This window comes from Pygocentrus nattereri, chromosome 6 (genome assembly GCF_015220715.1).
Source record: "Pygocentrus nattereri isolate fPygNat1 chromosome 6, fPygNat1.pri, whole genome shotgun sequence".
NCBI lineage: Eukaryota > Metazoa > Chordata > Actinopteri > Characiformes > Serrasalmidae > Pygocentrus > Pygocentrus nattereri.
Window position 1 is genome coordinate 23,194,172 of NC_051216.1, and position 19,411 is coordinate 23,213,582.

Below are 19,411 nucleotides of genomic sequence, written 5' to 3' on the forward strand. Positions count from 1 at the left end.
GGGAAAAATGTATTTAAGGTACGCAATTGAACTATAAAACTACCGTTGTACCTTTAAGGGTAAATTTACATTGTTTTACCTTGATGAGCAAAAAATGTACCTGTATAGTACCTTCATCTAACAGTCTATTATGAACAGTTTGTATGCTCAATGTTGATGCTCAACTCTTACTTTTGTAACATTGAGTTTGTAACACTGGCCACAGGGATGTCAAGTTATAAAAAGTACCCAAATTATATTACAGCCACTTAAAGTTCTCCTGGGAGTTCTATATAATTGCTTAGTGTTCTCTGTGCATGAAAATGGTGCTTCATATTGATGCCCTACACTGCAGTGTCTTTCTCTTCCGTTTGAAATGTACACAGAAAAAGCCCTACTGTAAATAGAAGTACAGCTGCAGCAGAGCAATTCAATTCATAACTGTTGTCTGGAGAATGGAAAGTTGGAGAGGACATTAGGCAGACATACTGTTGCTGGGATAGTCTTCTGTTTTGGCCCATTAGCAGTTCGGATAAATCCAGTATCATATTCAGGTTTAGAATGCAAACTGTGTCTGCGTCTGCTCCCTACTGACAATCTCAGGCTATAAATTCGACCAAAAACAACACTGAAGAATCCAGAGGCTTCATTAAAAAACGTTTTCCTGCTCCTGCTGTTGTGGCGTTGTGCAGTAGTATGGACTATGGAGGACTGCAATGCCCAATGGTACCATTCCCTTGCGTGAGTTCCTATGTGATCAGTCAGCTTGACACTTGCTGTGGAAAATCACAGCATTGCTCAATCTTACATCAGTGCTGAGTATCTGTAGCATTTGTTTCCTACTGCAGTTTAAATCCTCATCCAAATGCTAGCAGATTTCTGTGTGGTCACTATTGACATGGACAATAACTAATGAAAATGCGCAGAGGGAAGCTTTATCAATAAGCGGTTTGCAATTTTGTTTGTGTGCACATAGTGTAGGCTAATATAGGCCTTGTAAACAGGGTTAGCATAGCCGTTGCTTCTGTTAGTCCCTCTGAAAGACAGGTCTGCGAATGAGCTCTGATAGGGATTAAAATACCTTCATCTTGTGACTCTGTTTCCTGCTGTACTGGTGTTTTTATTTCTCTCTCTCAGATGTTTCAGAGCCATTGAGCATGTTTGCTTTGATGATCATAGAAATGGCAGATATTTGTGATTTTTTGGAGGGGAGGTGTTTTGGATTGAAATGGAATTATCTGCACTGTTAATGGAGAAGAAAGGTTCATGAGTAGGAATGTTCAGAATGAATGGTTTCTGTTTGTGATGGTGCTGCTGCAGGACAGCTGTGCGAAGAAGAATTTAAGAGGGAAAGATGGTGTCTTTGTTTTTTCAATCCTGGTGGCAGTTCCGAGCACCCTAAGAACAGGGCTGTATGTAAATGTTTTGAGCATGTAGCGCTGGTGCTATGAAAGCTGTATGTGTTGTAGCCAAAAAAAAATAACAACAAAAACTACATAATTCCAATTAGTGGAACAATCTCATCTTAAATGTTAAACAAAATAAAAAAAAACAGAAGAAACTGGTAAACCATATTGATTTTAATGTTTATTTTGTAAAATAAACCATTAATTTTCTTTACAATAATTTTTTAGTGTTACTAAAAGAAACTAAACCCAAAGGTGAACGCACATGAGTGGGATTTTGCATATGGTTACTGTCAGAGATTTCAAAATGGTATGTAAAAAAAGTTTTCTAGGCAGTAGGAACAGCAGGGTGGTGCTTCAGCAAACCAGTAAATTCCAAATCATAACTGGCCCCAAACTAAGCAAACTTTGGGCATTTTGCACATTGCAAAGTCATTTGATAGCAAACATTTGGGTTTGTTCTATAGTGGTCTAATTACCTCATGGAGTACCACCATAAATACTAGAGCTTAACCTTTGTCACAGTTCATGAAACTACACTTGTGGAGATGGCTTAGGCAGTGAGGGAATGTTGTTTGATTTTCGCACGTCATGTGTGATAACCCTTGGTTTAAAGGTGCAAGTGGACATAGGAGCTAGAGCAACATAAGCAGAGCTGATACTTTTAATGGAGGAAATGGTCAGGAAGAAACAACTTTCAGGCGTTGGCTTTCAGTCATTTCTTAGCTTTGTGGCATGGAAGCTCTCTTCTATCTGCCTCCACTTACCAAAAACAGCATAAACACACACTTGAAAAGCATAGCCTAATTACTCACTGGTTCACTGTGACTAGCTCTCCACCCTGCTAACACATCATGTATTGACAACAGTTAACAAATTACATAATGGACTATATTTAACATGAATCAGCACTAAGAGACTGTTTACACAGTATTGCATTAACATGTATTTTGTGTTCGGATTGTATCTGTATAAGCCAGATTCTATTTACACTCTCTAAAATACATCCCCCGTCTAACCAGATGATAGACAAACTCTTTTCCACTCACATAATTGTATATGGACAATGGAAACGCATTCTGTTTACACTTGTGCTACATGTGGTCAAGGTCAGTCTCTGGCCACCTCTAAATGTAGTTTAGTAATCTGTGTAATCTGCTTGCAGTGTGCCTTGGAGGTGTTTGCACCTGGTTTTTCATGAGGTCAACTGAATTTTGAACATGATCTCATCGCCAAATCACATGTAAACAGACCCAAAGACTTGGTCCTCATTTGAACGGATGTGCAAATGTGATATTTTCTGTATTTGCACAGGATTCATTTCCTCAAGCGTGTGACAGTATTATTACGTTATACAGCCCTGCTTAAGAGGTTCTCCAACATCTGTAAACTGAAACATCAGACACACACAGAGAGCTCTTCTTTGTCTGATTTATGTAGGATAGAGAAAGCAAGGGCAGGGCACTGGAAGTGTGGAGGAGTTGCACCATTCCCACAGGAGCTAAGGGTGTTGGAGAACATGCTACACTGTGATCTAGCACTTTCTGGCAACATCGATCATCATACACACAGGCGCACACAAACATGTTAGGGTAGAAAGAGAGGAAGCAGGCGCCTGGGTGGGAAGACAAAGAAAGATGAAAGGGACAAAAAGGGAAGTGAAAGCATCTTTTAAAACCTGCGTTGGAATTGTTACTTGTTTTAAAAATCAAACTTTAAACTCTACAAGGCACCAAATAAGATGCATCCCGAGGAGCAAGGAGTCCAACTCTGAGAAAGCAATTGCTTAGCTATAAAACTCCCATCTTTCCCAGAGAGTGCAGTAAGCTACAGCACAGTGTGCATCTCTCACAACTGGAAAACGTTACAGTAGCATTTGTTTGTCAGGCTTTGCCTTGCAGAGAATGCTCTGGCATTGAACTTAAGACACTCTACACATGTTTTTTATTTTATTCAGGGTGCCTGGTGCCTGTTTGACAACAATGCCCGATTGTCCAAGCTCTTCACCATAGCGTTTATGTTCGCAGCCCAATTCTCAGATTACAGCATCAGGGGTAAACAATATTCGAAAGGCCGTTAGAAAGCATCTCAGGTGTTCCATGCTTTAATGCTACATGGCCATTCCCTTCTCTTCCATTTTCGAGGGTCATGTTTTCAATATGAGGGAATGCTTCTGTGAGAACAAGGAATTTACTCAGCGTGGAGGCATGTGAGCTTTTCTCTTCATTTGTCCTCCTCTTTTTCCTCTCCTCTCCCCTATTTATTTGCTCCAGGTCAGCTAAAGGCAGGCCGTGCTGGGTTATATAATATTCTTCTGGTATGGGGAGTATAAATGAAAGTGTGGGTGAGGTATGCTGTTTGAAAAATCTGACAGGACGGGAGCTTATTGGAAGCATATGTGAGAGATCGCTGCACTCTATTTTTTCCTCTCCTCTCTTCTCTTTCTCCATTCTTTTTGCTCTTTAATCTAGAATATGAATGAAGCTGACCAAAATGAAAAAATCTGCCACATTATTTAGTGTTTGCATTTGGTGTGACCGTAACTTCTCTTTGCAGAAGGCCTCTGTCTTGGGATTTACAGGCAGAGCTCTGTCTTTGCCAGGTGTTGACAGCAAAAGCAATGCCAGGAAAAAAGTGACGACGCAAAGGAGAACATCAGGTTCAGTTCACTGATTTAAGCAGCAGTCAGATATTCCAGATATTCGGGAAAGTGAGCTGTAGATATAAGCTGATTATTTTCACCTTTTGAACAGTTCTCACATTGGCAGTATGAAATCTATAAAAGGCATCTGAGAAATGTTAAATTCATTAGAGGATATATGGCCACATTTTTTTGGTTGTTTTTTTGAAAGGATGAACATTTGTGTTAGGATAACCCCATATTCACTAGTTATCAAACAGACTTACTTACTGGCACCATGCATGCTTCAGTTCACTACTGATGCCCATTGAACAATTAAAGAAAGATTAAAAGAAATATCAAGGAATGGTAATCAGAGGTAGTCAGATTTTTGAAATGTGCACTGATCACTTGGCCATCAAGCCAATGACTCCATCCATATATCCATCTTCTAAGCCACTTATCATCCTGGGTCATGGGGGGGTGCTGTAGCCTATGCTGTAGCCCTAGTGGAAGGCACGAAACACCCTGGACAGGTCACCAGTCCATCACAGGGCAGGCATTGAAACCTGGGGATGTATATATGTGTGTGTGTGTGTATGCATGTATGTGCGTGCATGCGTGCTGTTAAGACATATAAGCCTCCATATGGTGTACATATCCATTACTACTGTGGCATCTGCCATAAGCTGTGCTATCTTGGAGAGCTGGAGAGCTTGTGGGGTGTGACTATGCAAAGTGCCTCTCGAGAGGTGCAATGCTCCCAGTAGAAGAAAGACATTTGTTGTAGCTGCTGTTGTGTGTTAATGTGTTGCATCTGGGTTGTTAAATTGTGTCCATGGTGGGTGGGCTTTGTATGTGAGGTTGTCCTCCCTCTACATGTGTCTTGTCTTCCCGTGTAACCTCCTTCCCAGCTTTGTGTGGGGTTGTGCCAAGCTGACCTTTTCTAGCCTTGTAAGTACTTGCTGTTTAGTCCCCATTAAAAATAAAATATATATGCATAATGTTTTCTGTGTCTTATGAAATCATGTTGTATGAACCAACAAAACACTTGATTTTTATTCTTTTTTTTCTACTAGTAGTTTTCTTTTTCTTTTTTTGCAGCATCAAATGGTTGCTATCTCTCTTGTCCGCAGAGGGAGGAGCAGGAGAGCTATATATATTATATTATATTATATTATATAATAAACATTTTGATTGTCTTGTTTTCCATAGGACTGAATTCAATGCAAGCATATGACATCACAATGTGACAATGGCTACCTACCTAACAGTAGAAGTAGTTGTTTTGTTATTAATGGTAGATAATTGTGACTATGTGAAAATCCAGCTGGTCTGATGATTTGTTAAAAAGGAAAAAAAATCTCCCAAAAAGTGGCCAACTAGGCTAAAGAGTGCTTTGTGGCAAAAAAAAAAAGAAAAGTTTTGGTAAGGGGCACTGGACAGTAGACAATGTTGACCCCTGGATTTAATGTGATATGTGACGTGAAGCACTGTTCATAGCTTTGCCTACAATGTGCAAACTGATTTTAGCTTTACTCTTTGAAAAGTGCCCCTTCAGTTCCACAAAACCATGCGTCTACACTCGTGCTCATTCTGTGTTACATGAGAGACATTTGAAACTTTTCTGAAGTGGGTTGTCCGAACATTCCCTGGTATGAATTTTGAGCAGTAGTGCAGAGACCTAATTAAAGGATAAGAAAACAGGCGATTTTAATTGGAGCCGTTCATGAAAGCATCAGGGAATAAAATATAAATTTGTTCGAATCAAAAGAGGTTGGAGAACTTTTGCTACTATGTATTTTTATTAAATTAAGGTTTCTTTTTTACAGAAGACTTTATTGGCTTTAAATGCTAGCTTCACATAAATCTCAGCGGTGAATGTTTTGTACCAGACGTTCTTTGTATGGCCTGGGTGGGTTGGTTCTCTTTGGCCTCCTTTGCAAGTGCATTCTCTCTCTTTGGTCAGCAATAACAATAGTTTCATGTCTGCTGTCTCCCTTGCTGAGACCGTTGCCTTACTTCTGTCTGGTTGTGTGAGAGAAAAAGGAGAAAAAAGGAAAGTCTTTAAGTAAACAACCCTATGTTTTTCTTTAACTCAGCATCGGATCTGAGTGCTGCTGGATTCTTGAGGTAGAGCTCTTGACCACAGTCTCTGACTCAAGACTTGGGTCTGAGCTGAGTCCGGAGGGGAGAGAGAGAGAGAGAGAGAGAGAGAGAGAGAGAAAGACCTGCAGCCAGCACACTGAGGAAATACCACTGCTGCTGTGCTTTAATAAAAACTTCAGAGCTAATATTGCTATTTTTGGGCAAATCCAAGGAGGACTGGTGCCTATCTCTGTGAGGTAATGGTTGATTCGCTCCGAAAGAGGGCACTCTGAATGCTGTTGTGTGAGTAAGAGAAAAGAAAGTTTTACTTTGTTTCACAGTAGTGTTCTTTCTTTCTTTCATTTTAAACTTTTTGAGGAATTTGAAGGCCATCTGGAGTCAATTTTTTGTCTACAAACTGTCGAGCCATATTAATTTGTATTTTCGATCTGAAATCTGTAGCAGCTGCAGTGGTTAGTAGCTCTCTGTCTGTTGTCTCTGTCTATTTAAAATAAGGCTGCATACTGTGGGCTTTTAAGAGCACAGTTTCTGCTCCCATGCAGAATAAATACAATGTTGCTCAGACACACAGCAGTGCTGGGTGAAGTGCCTTTGTGGAGAAGCACAGATAAGAAAAGACAGAAAAGATGCAAAAAAGAGGAGAGGCAAAGAAGGAAAGTGCATCTCTGCCTCTTGATAATAGATGGAGTTCAGGGGTACATGCAAGAATAAGATTAGGGATGTGTTTCAGGGCTAATGCAAACTGGTTCCATCTCCAAAAAAATCAAAAAAAAAGAAAAAAAGAACTAAATACAAGATTTGTATTTGTAGGATGCAACAGTGCTGGTAGCTTTTGTTATTATGTCTTACTAATCCATTTGGTAGCAGTGATGGGAAGAAATGATGGGCAGAGCCATGAATTACTGGAATGGCAGAAGATTTATATTGGAAATCTAAGCATTTACTGGAATATCAAGGGATCACCAGGAAATTAAACGGCACAGGATAGTGAAATGAAGGGAAATAATCAAAGACTGTGCTGATGGGAACAGATTTAGAGACCAGATCTCTCACCACCTTCAGCATGCACACAGGAATCAGGAAAGTGAGTGGGGAAAAGGGGGGAAAAGTCTCCCTTGGTGAGTGTGCTGCTGTTGATAATCAGTAACTCGGTGGTTAATGATGAAGGCTGCTCTTATCATCACTATCGGAGTGGAACTGAGCCTGTGTTCAGTGCTCAGGGCCACTGTGGTCTGAGGGCTGATTATGTTTTCAGTAGTGCTGTCTTGCCACCCTGTTTTAATTATGGTATAGAGATTCAGGCTGTTACACACACCCAGCAGCTTCCTGTGGTTTAGCAGTTACAAGACTAAGACAGGAAAACCATCTTTTGTTGTTACGGTAAATGATATTGTGATAGCCACTTTTTAAAATCAGATCCGATTTATGTATGGACACTCCTATAATTCATAGACACTCGTGTAACGCGTGCTGCCTGGCGCTGCATGTCCGTTTGTGCTGTGTTTTGCTAGTATCAACACGGAATGTTAAATACATGACAACAAAACATGTCCAAAAAGCCAGTTTGAAAAATCAGCGGTTCAAATATGGTCACATTTCACTATTCAACCCAATGAAGAGGCATTCCACGCAGTAAAAGACACCACTCATTAAGCTACTCTTTTCATAGATGAGTGGAAATTAGCTAGCTAGCAGTTAGCTGAGTACTTCCTTCCTAGATATTACCTAGGTAGCCACAAACCTTTTCATCTGAATGGCAAGAAAATGGACAAAAAGACTAAATTGTAGTCATCATTTATTTCTTGCAGTGCTTTGTACCCATTACTTCCCATTACTTCAACTTCCAATTTTTTCAGATCCTAGATTTACTACAACTGACATGGATTTAATGCACTTCAATAAATTATTAAAAAAAACAACAACAAATGATAATGCACAAAAAAAAAAAAACCTTACATATTTGTGGGGCCTCTGGTGGTTTGAGGTCCTTAGTGACTGTGTTTAGAAATTATAGCAACTGCCCTGGTTGTGTACTGACTTCTCTTTGTCTGTACTTTTGTAGGTGCGTGGTAGTCCAGAACCTCAGGTGTGTTGGTTTAGAAATGGAAAAGCTGTAATTGCCGGAGGCCGGTTCTCCATGGAACAGAGCGCACGCGGAACATTTAGTCTGTTGGTTGAAGGAGTCCAGGAAGAGGATGCAGGACGATACACCTGTGAGGCTGTCAATGATGCAGGCAGTCGACAGGTTACTGTGGAGATAATTGTTGAAGGTACTTTGTCTTCACTGAGTTTTATAAGAAATGAAATAAATCTCACGTCCAGCTCCTGATGCTATCTAGATTTAGATATAACTTTGAACTGTGCTTTTTTAAAGGTTGTTCAAGGTTTCTAGAGACTAGCAGTGCTGCCTTGTATTTTCTTTTTCTTTAGAAATTCCACTCCTGATTCACTGTGATCTTTTAACACCATTAAAACTAAAATTGTACATTCACCACCTTAAAAGAAAAGGTTAGAGCTAGGTGATGCTTTGTGAGCTGATGTATGTGATCTTTGTTTTGGCTGAATAACTTTCATACCACAGAGAAATCCCTGAGTGTTGTCCAATGGTCCAAGCACAGCTTGGCTAACGAACTCCCACACTAAAAGAGGGAGAGACTGTGTTGGCAGACGTCCCGCACTTTATTCATTTAGCCTGACTAAAGCAGGGCCTGATGACAGAACACATTTTATCCTTCACCAATCTGCTACCTTGATACATGAACTACACATAATATTGAATAAGCAGCAGGGCTTCTCAGCAAATTGTGGCAAAATTGCCTTAACAGACATTGATATTTGAAAATGTAAATGCAGATGTTTGGATTGTAAGTCCAACCACCAATGTTCAAGTGGAATTCAGTTAATGCATTTTAATTCCAACTTTGCTACTCTTTGTCATTCAAGGTAGCAACTTAACGTTCACCCTCAGCTCTTAAAGCTCATGATTACAGCAGGACATTGTTGAAAGCCAGAAGCATATTTGTAAAACCAACATTTCTGCCTGTTCTCATTGAGGACTCAAAGCGTTCCTTTTCCTGTGGTGAGGCTGCACTGGCCCTGTCCTCCTGTATGTGCTCACATTCCTGTGCAAATACTCCAGCAGCTGTGTTTGAGTATTTCCGCTGCCGCGATGCTGCTCATACTGACTTTACATTAGGCATGAAATAGCTGCTTGGCACTTCAGTTTACATCCCCACTCAGCGTAAGCGCAGGCCTGAGTGCAGGTCTACATCTGCACTGATTTATACCATCATAAACATTCGCCAAAACACCTCAAGCTTCCTGAAACTGAAACAGAAACATATGGGGTAACGCATGCATTCTGCCATTGGTGGCGTAAACAGTGTGTGAGGTCATGTTTGAAGAGAGTGAGAGAGACTTCCACACAGATGAGATGTATTTGTGTGTGTTTTGTTTCATGTTGTACTAATCTGCGCTTGTTTGTTGTGCATTCATGTTTTTCGTCCATCACGCAGACAATGCAATGAAGAAATACAACCTGCCCTCTTCCAGTAAAACAGGGTAAGGGTTCTCTTTTCTCAGTTTACTGTGAGCATGTTTCACTGGCAATCTTAAAATCTTTGAGCTTTGAGATCAAAAAGCCCAAAGTTTTATTGCATTAAATTGAGTTTCAGCATTTTGCAATAATTTGTTTTCCTTGCATGGAAAATTTATTCCATTACATTTTTCAAAAGAACATTCGTAGCTTATGAGAGCGGGCCAAAAGAAAGTTAGAAGAAACAGTTCCTCCAGTATGGCAACATGTAAGCTATTCATGTAGCTCCAAAAAAAGGAGTTTTGATGAATGTCAATAGCACTGACCTGACATAAAGAGGCTGATCAGTTTTCAAATCTGAAGACACCTTAGAGAGCCCCTGCTGTCATTCTGATGGCTATACACAGAGTTTTCTTTTATGGAAACATTATTTTTCATGATAATACCACTGTAGGTTTGCACTGTGTTCACTCTTGGTTTGTCTCCTGTATTCTAAGAGGTCGCTTAGGGCTCCCTGCAGTGGAGAACAGGCCAAGTATCTGGGGTGAAAGCCCCCCAAAGTTTGTGACCAAACCTTCACGCCTCTACCTGAAAATGGGGCAGACAGGCAAGTTCTCTGCGAAGATCACAGGACGTCCCCAGCCTCAGGTCCTGTGGTATAAGGTGGGACAATAAAAGAGATGCCTGAAAAACATGACTTCGCATTCATATAATGTTACTTAGCCAGCAAAACACATTTGGTGGAAAAAAAGTTCTTTTGTTTCACATTGGAATTACAAGACTAATTTAGTTAACATGGGGCAGAAGCTTATGCCCACCACACTGCATCAGGCTTGCTTAATAAAATCAAATTGACTAATAAATCTATAAAAATGGATATAAGTACGTAACAGAGCTAAAACAGTAGTAGCAGCCATTTAGTTGCACAATTAAAGAACCATGTTTAAAAAGAGATTCATGCAAGAAACTTTTAAAGCTTCAGAGACGCTTCACATAATGTCAAGTTTCTTTAGCAGTTTATTGACTGTTTTTAGAACCTTTATATTCTGTGGAAGCTCTTTTTCAGTCACACATTTGATTCACAGTATTCCAAGCAAACATTCACTGAAAGGTTGTTTAGAAAAACAAAAATGTTTTTCCATGGAATTGTACAATACCCTCTTTAGCATGTTTATAGACACTAGTATGTGACACATTGTCAGAAACCTTAATTAACAGTCGGACGTGGTTCGAAAAACAAGTCATAAAGTTTATACAATCCTAATCTTTTGGGGTAAACACTTCCATTGTCAGCTGTCTAAGTGTCACAACTCCACTGCAAAACTTTGGACACCAAACATACCTTGACTAGTTGGAGGCAAAGGGGACATTTATTTATTTGTTTTCTTCCCAAAGTGAAGAGAGAGAAACTTATATGAAGAGTTGATTACTCTCTGTTTTGACTTTCTCAGGGTGATGAGGAGCTCCAGAGTTCAGATCGCTACAACATGTTTGAAAGGTCCGGGCTGCACTTCCTGGAGATCCGCTGTGCATGTGCAGAGGACGCTGGCCTATACACCTGCCTACTGGCCAACAGCGCGGGTAAAGCCTCTGCTATGGCAGAGCTCACAGTTCAAGGTATAAAACATTTCTGAACCTATAACTTTCACTACAAAATGGATCAATATGGCATTTAAGATAGCAAATGGAGTGAAGGCAACTGAGCCAGGCTGCAGCTATGGTAATATTTTTTTATTTGACTTTTGCTATTATATTACTGTATTTCAAACTGTGATTTACTGCATTAATCTCTTTTTGGTAAATGTGATTATATTTCTATTTTTTTAGGTTCCGACAAAGAAGAAGGCATGTAAGTACATTGAAAAAGTAATATTTGATTATTGAAGTTGCAGTATTTCAAACTTCCTTAGACTAGATTGTTTTTCAAATCTCCTTCCAACATCTTATCTTTCTCAACCAGAAGCAAATCTTCACCTCATGATCTCCCAAAGGGGGCTGCCTCACCTGCCATCAAACACTCCAGCAATGGCCTTATCAATGACCAAAGACCTGCCAGCACTTCGGCGTGGACTGTAACCGTGGACACGCACACTACAGTGACCACCACCACAGCCAAAGAAAGCCTGGCAATCAGGCCAGAGGTACGTGAAAGCACCGTGACGTCAGCATCGCAGCCCACTGATGAAGCCAAAGATGAGGTGTCAGCAATAGGTCAACAGAGGTCAGTCAGCTCCATGACCTTTAGGAGTCAACAGACCAAGAAGAGCAGTTTTGATTCCAGCAGCAGAGGAACAGAGCGAGATGTGGAAGCAGAAGCAAATAGATCTCCAGTGAGAAGCCCAGTGCCTGCAGTGATTGAGTCTAGCAGAGAGGCCCGCAGACTGGCCAGAGAGAGTCGGCTTGAGGCCCTGACAGCTCCACCCAGCTTTGACACCCAGCCTCAAAGCCAGGAAGTCACAGACGGTGCTAAAGTCATATTCAAATGCCAAGGTGTGTTGACTTTTTGAAGGAGGATAATGAAGGAGCAGTTTGGCACAAAAATTCTAATGTACTCAATTTTCCCTCCAAACCACAGTCTGCTTCTTTAGTTTTACACTGTAGCTAACACGGAGTGCAAGTGTATAGCACATCAGCATGTGTGAATCACACAGTTGCTTCGAATTGAGTTGTTAAGTAATCTCAAATAGACTTGTGTGACATTATATCACAGTTATCTATAAAAAGTATGGGCAAATTCAGGCATCAGGAACTTCATAACAAAGTAAGCACTAAAGAAGCAAATTGTATACCTTATTTGCTAAAAGTATTTTTTTTAATACCTCGATTTCTGATGATTTCATACATTTTTGAATAATAAATACAGTGTTGTAGAGCTGGGTATAATATCAAATGTTTCAGATCTGAAACAAATAAATCCTATCTTAAGTTGCCAAAGTGAGGATGTGTGTAAAGTGTGCGTGTGTCCTCAGTGTCTGGCTGGCCGGTGCCTGCTGTGAGCTGGGTTAAAGATGGCGCTGTACTCAGACAGAGAGCAGGGATCAGTACACAGCAGGAGGGAAGTCTGCATCTGCTCTGCGTGGAGAATGTACAGAAAGCAGATGCAGGCCAGTATGGCTGCACCGCTACCAACAGCAAAGGAAAAGTTACCTCCAGCTGGACGCTTACAGTGAAGAGTAAGTGCACTGCATCTGATTGGTGCTGCATTTCAGCCTGCAGTGTAGTAGCAGCAGTAGTAGAAATTTTTATTGTACCCTGTGGGGAAGTTATTTTCTAGTGAGTTACCTTCACATAAGGGACAGCCAGCAATGACTACATAACACATCAATGCCAAATAATGCACAGTCTTGTAATGCATATTGTACAAATCAAATTAAAGATCCTCATTGACTGTAATGAAAAATGTAATAGTATAATAGTAAATGCGTAGATGTAAAGCATATTATATCGTGTTAATGCACTCTGTACTGACTGATCCTCGGTCAGTTCTGTATGTATGGACTGGTATTCTGCCAGTTAGTCAGTCTAATATTGTTAATTGTTAATTAAATGTCTTCTTTTATGAATTAGTTCTTTTTTAAATCCATTTTTGGCCCATCTTTTTGCAGGTCAGCAATTCAAAGTTCAGCTGGCAGTCAGCAGTGAAGTAAAGGGGGCTGAATTATTAGCTGTGAATTTCTCCCCACTTGGTTCTGGAATGTTCCATAGTAACAGTGCTGTGCTTTAGCTCTCAGGGTGTGAAGATATTTCAGCCCATTCAGGACAAACTTATCTACCACATTCTCTGGGAGAATTATTAACATCTGTTTTCTAATAACATCTGTAAGACCTGCTATATCAGACCTACTGGAATAGTAGTGCATAGAGGATTCGAGCGTTATGTACTGTATGTTTAGGTCTAAGTGTGCTTTCATATGTGGGATATGTTTCATGTAATAGGAGAGAGCAGGCTCACAACTTAACATATTTTGCTCTGAGAATACAGAAAGGTGACTAAAAGCATGTTCTACTTCAGGGGTGCACAGCTCTGGTCCTGCGGGGTCAGCGTCCAGCACAGTTTGATGATTTACCTACTCAAACACACCTGATTACACTTGTCTATTAATTGGCAGATTTAGTGGGTGTGTTTGAGTAAGGACACCTCCAAATAGTGCTGGACGCTGGACCTCCAGTACCAGAGTTGTGCACCTCTGTTTTACTTAAAGCTGTTTAACTATAGGAAATACCTGTGTTACATTTGCTCTCAAGTTAGTTGTGCTCTTACCTATACTGTATAAACTGAAGTATCCAGACACCCTTTCTCTGTGAGTTGGACGTGAACATTCAGCTCAACAGAGCTTGTATAATCATAGAAAAGCGCTGCCAATAGAATGAGATGCTCTGGAGCAGCCACACAAAAGCATAACGTCACCATTCTCAATGCCAAGCGTCAACTAGAAGGGTATAAAGTCCCCCAGCACTGCCACTTGGAGCAGTTTAACAGCATCTTTGGAGTGGTGGAGCATCATTAAATATCTTTTGAATGAGTCTGAGTGTCATTAGTGATTCAGGACTAAACATCCAGCATCTGGCATCAGTAATGCTCTTGTGGCTCAACGTAATCAAATCATCACAGCAATGTTCTATCATCTAATGTTCAGTACTGAGGAGCGAAGGAGAGTAAAGAATTTTTCTGCAAAAAAGAGAGAACAAACTCCCCATGAATATGTTCAGTTTCAAAAGAAACTTGGAATACAGTGTAGAATTCACTTTGAAAAGGAGGATTAACATGAAAATTAAGTCAAAACCAAATACATGCTTATTTATATGTGAACTCAGGTCAAGTTCCAAAACTGAGAGCTCTTGGATTATTGTATTATTGGATACTGGTTTAGGTTGTCTCTCTGTAAACTGAAAGAGCATGTGGTTCTGTGCTCAGTGATAATTGGAATGAAATTGTTTGAAAAAGAATTAGAGATTCTAATGCTGGATTTGGGAGTTGGCTAAGGCTGAGCTAATGTTATAGGTGTGCACTAAATGGTCTATTTGAGAACTGTTTGACCAAATAGAGGCCTAGTTTGTTTTATCACAATCTAACTACATGCCTTACTTAGATTATGTACATTACTTTCATATCTCATACCTCAGTGATTTATCTAACATTTTGATGCTGAGAAATGCCAGTGTGGTTGTGCCACCTGCTGGTCAGTGCAACAGCCTGCAATCAGATACTATAGTGTTTTCCTAGGTTTGACCGACCACCTCTTTTTATGTTTGTTTGTATGTGTTTGTGTGTAGGTGTGCATGTGGAGGGGAAGGCTCCTTTGTTCAACAGTGCTCTGCAGGGCTGCACAGTGACAGAGGGACAGAGTTTTACTTTGCAGTGTTCAGTGGAGGCCAAGCCCCAGCCCATCATATCATGGTTGTTTAATGGTAAGAAACTATAGTAAGTGGAGTAGAGTAAGTGGTCTGTGCAACTCTGTTATGTATGTAAAATCCACAGAAAAAATGCAGGTCAAAACTGCAGGACACTAGTTTAAATAGTACACTCCAGTGATGTTGGCCTCAAACATTGCCAATGTTATACACTTTCTCAGCCAACAGATGGCAATGATGCCCCCTACAGCACAGGTCCCAAATCCATTCCTAGGCATAAATGGGTTGTATCTCTTCAGTATTGGTCAGAAATATATGCCTATATGCCTTTACAGCGAGGAGGAGAACTTCTAGGAATATCTGAAACTTCTGGATGTGTTCAAGCCAGTGTTTTCATTACTGTTGTTTAAGACTTATGCCTGACCCTGACCGCAGGGAGAGACATCTGTGTGTGTGCAAGTGAGTTACTACTTCAACAGAGATTGTGCACCTCTGTACTATAGCCTGCCCATAGTGAGGAGGGATGGATTGTGGTCTTCTGCATCTTTGGAGGCCCCAAACTCTAACACCAAAGCATACTACTAAATACATACATACATACACGCCATTTCCAAGCCGCTTATCCTTCTGGGTTGCGTGGGGGGGGGGGGCTGAAGCCTATCCCAGCAGTCACTGGGTGGAAGGCAGGAAACATCCTGGACAGGTCGCCAGTCCATCACATGGCAGACACGCAGACATATATTCACAAACACACTCACACCTAGGGGCAATTTTGTAAGTACAGTTAGCCTGTGTGTCTTTGGAGCAAACTGAAGCATACATACATACATATATATGTATGTACATATATAGATACATGCATGCATGCATAAGAACTAAAAGTTGAGACTAAACAATACTTCACATTCATGCTTTTGTGCACTTTGAGCAAACACAGATTTTATTCAGGTTTGAAAATGAACAAAACTAGCCTTATTAATGTACAGAAAGTTTGTGTTTTTGTGGAGGATTTTTTTTAATACAAACTTAAATAGTTTATTTTGTCATTTGTACATATTTAATGGCAAATTGTTCATCAGATGTTTATATTAGCAGTGGATTGTCTTAAGTATTTGAGCCTCATCAGGCCTTGTGTTCGAAGGTCCTCAGAGGCCCCTGGGCAGTAGTCCATCCATCCTTTGAATGTGAGGTGTGTGTGTGTGTGTGTGTGTGTGTGTGTGTGTGTGCTATAAAACAGGGCCTGATTCTTAAACTGTTCTCCATGTGAAATGGTCTGCATAAACTGCAACCTCAAGTTTCTATGTCAGTGTTTTATACCAAAAGGAATTAAATTCAATTTATTAAAAATCCCATTGCAGTCATAGTCAATAAAACAGCTTATGTATGCACAACTGAAACTGCCCCCCCCCCCCCCCCCCCCCCCCCCCCCCAAAAAAATCACAACATCCCCATTCTGTGTATTTGCTGTATTTATTTTTACAGTGCTGCTAGGCTGCAAAGAAAACAGTGGCGTTTAGTTTGGCCAGGAGCTAACATATAATTAATCAGCTCCATGGTCATATATTAGGCCGGATGTTTGGACAGTGCATATGCAGTATCTATAGTAACATGTTGACAAGTTAAATATATGTTAAATTATGTCTTTCATTGATACCAAGTCCATTTGTGCAATGGATCATGCATTGTTTCCACAACAGTATTTCTATGCCTCATAAAATGCCACTGTGAGTCTTTGGTATGCACTGTCTGCTGATTTTATGCAGCAGCCTTGGAGAAAAGAAGACAAGGACGTTTCGGTGTGTTCGCTAAAATGAGAGCTGTCTTGATCCCTGATGAGTTCCTGGGTTTCCTCTATAGTTAGAAACCTACAGTTAAATCTACTGAACCAATATGAGGCCCAAGAACCATATAAAGGAAAAAACATGCATCACTCACTCTGAAATATTACACTTGGCTGCACTTGGAAAGTGTTAGTGCTCAGAAGCAGACATCTGAGACTGGTCTACTGCAGTGGGCTGAACACAAAATAGGCTACCTCCCATAAGCCAAAAGAAAAGAGAAAGAAGGAAAAGTCCTTTGGATTTGAAAAAAGGGAATGTTCCCTTTTGGAATCTGGTAGTGTTCATTTTGTGTTGCTGCCGAATAGCTTATTGTAAGGGGCCATATGGACACAGCTTTTTCCTCTTTTTTTACTGTGGGGAAAGAGCTTGATAGAATATGTAAACAGTGCTAAAGTTTCTAAATGTACTGTTATTTCCCAGTCCATATGGTTCATATTTGGAAACAAAGCTACAAAAACAGCTTATTTTGAGTTCACTCTGTGACAAAAAGCAAGCAAGTTTATACTGCTTATCTGTCTACTCAGCCTGCAGCAGTTTGTCCCTGTCCATGCCTGCTGAAGTTATATGGAATATTCAAGTCTGAATTCCTTTTTGAATAAGGCATTATACAAGGCAGCCAATCAGAACTTCTTTACTCATATCACTCTTACTGTTTAATTCTAAGGGATAAAGTGTGGTTGAAAACCTCAGGTAAAAGTGAATTAGGACAATTTCAGTACATAAAACAACACAAATGTAATACGGAAAATAAATACCAGGAAAAAAGTTCCCCTATTCTATCTATAAAAAGAGAATAGGGGAGCATTGAATTAGATCATGATCAGTTCTGCTTAATATGGTGTTCATGAGAGCATTACTACTACTTCTACTGTTACTTTGTTGAGTGAATGACAAGTATCAATTCCCTTTAAAGATAATAGTTTATGTCTACCAAAACTTAAATTGAAGAGAAGTGGAGACCAAAAGGGAAGTTGCTGTGAAACATGTGCACGATATGAAATGGTTTATTTCTCCCTTTCTCCATCAGATAAGGCCATCCCATATGGACATGCTGTGTTTGAGAATGGTGAGGCCCAGCTGATGGTCCAGGATGCTGTGTGTGCTGATGAAGGCCTGTACTCATGTGTGGCTGAGAATGAGCATGGTCAAGTGGTGTGCACAGCCAGAGTGGTGGTCAGAGGTACAGTACGCAGCATTTCTTCCTCTAGTGTTTAGGATCTCACTGCAAGCTAAAGGTCAGCTAACACATTTCAATCCAGTACGCCATCCAGATATGAATCAAAAAGACTGTTACTAATGTAGAAATTCTAGTGACAACAGAGAGCGAAGCATTATCCTTCGGAAGTTTGTGGAATGCCCCAAATACAGGCTTAGCACTGTTCCATGCAGAGAGCTGTTATATTGGCAGCTCATTTGAGGATATTAAAAGACTCAAATGGAAAAAAAAAAGTTCCCATTGCTAAATTTATCCAGATTTTTGTTCCATATCAAAAGCAGGCATGGAAAGAATGGAATTACTTCCAAAATATTTTCATATCAAATATCACAAACACAGTATCATTTTTTCACTCCGCCAGAGGCATTAGGAGAGGCTTGGCCAACACTTTAATAAAGCTGTTGACTGAGGCTGCTGGACAAGACTATCTATTTAGTAAAACAAATGTTATCACTTTAGCAGTGCTCAGATATCTGAGCTCAGACTCTATATGCGGCTTAGCATCCCCAGCCCCCTGATCTCAGGGCTGTGTTTTTTATGAGATGGGTTATTTCAAGCACTGTAGGATTAAAGGAACATCTGCTTTATGTGTTTCTGTTTGTAGCGCTGCTGTCTGCGAGCCAGTCTAAGGCAAAGGTTTCAGCATTCACGTGGGCTACAAATGTGAAATACCAGCACTTTCCCACACAGCTGTGGCTGGAACTGATAGGCTAGTATAGCCTGTCCCTCTGAAGGACAGATGGGGAGAGGAGCTAATAGGAGAGAGGAATGAAACAGTAAGGAATGAAAGAGTAAGAATGAGTTGGTTCTTGTGAATGAGGAACAAAATTACATCAGTATACTTGTATTCTGATTAATAATAGCCCGAGCCTTAGTGGATGGTAGTGAAAGCCAGTTTCAAAACTACTTTTAATAATACTTTTAATAATGTTAAGCCCGTCATGAGGATAGATAGGTAGATAGATAGATAGATAGATAGATAGATAGATAGATAGATAGATAGATAGATGAAAATATTCATACAAGTACACTACCAGTCAAAAGTTTGGACACACCCAACTAAATATGTATTTTTACAACCTTAAAGATGATTTAAGGCTCTTTTTTATATATATATATTTTTTTTAATATATTATATTATATATATATATATATATATATATATATATATATATATATATATATATATATATATATTTAAATACCTTCCAACAAGTGGTTTTAGCAACAATAAGATGACAGTTGACAAAATGTTTAGCACAGCACAGCATATTGGAGTTGCTGTTCACTGCCTGTGAAACAAACCATCATTAGGCTGAAGAAGAAAAAAAAAGATAGATAGCAAAACATTGT

The 19,411-nt window shown here is 40.0% G+C and overlaps 1 protein-coding gene across 2 annotated transcripts in view; it reads left to right on the top strand.

Annotated features, from left to right (window-relative positions):
* Positions 1 to 19,411, top strand: part of mylka (myosin, light chain kinase a) — an 83,400-nt gene that overhangs the window by 21,912 nt on the left and 42,077 nt on the right. For both annotated transcript variants that reach the window (XM_017692409.2, XM_037539491.1), the window contains 9 exons: positions 8,177 to 8,384; positions 9,630 to 9,675; positions 10,147 to 10,312; positions 11,101 to 11,266; positions 11,477 to 11,498; positions 11,610 to 12,139; positions 12,619 to 12,822; positions 14,924 to 15,058; positions 17,870 to 18,022. In XM_017692409.2, the coding sequence (XP_017547898.2) occupies positions 8,177 to 8,384; positions 9,630 to 9,675; positions 10,147 to 10,312; positions 11,101 to 11,266; positions 11,477 to 11,498; positions 11,610 to 12,139; positions 12,619 to 12,822; positions 14,924 to 15,058; positions 17,870 to 18,022 (1,630 nt within the window). The remainder of the gene's footprint in view (positions 1 to 8,176; positions 8,385 to 9,629; positions 9,676 to 10,146; positions 10,313 to 11,100; positions 11,267 to 11,476; positions 11,499 to 11,609; positions 12,140 to 12,618; positions 12,823 to 14,923; positions 15,059 to 17,869; positions 18,023 to 19,411) is intronic.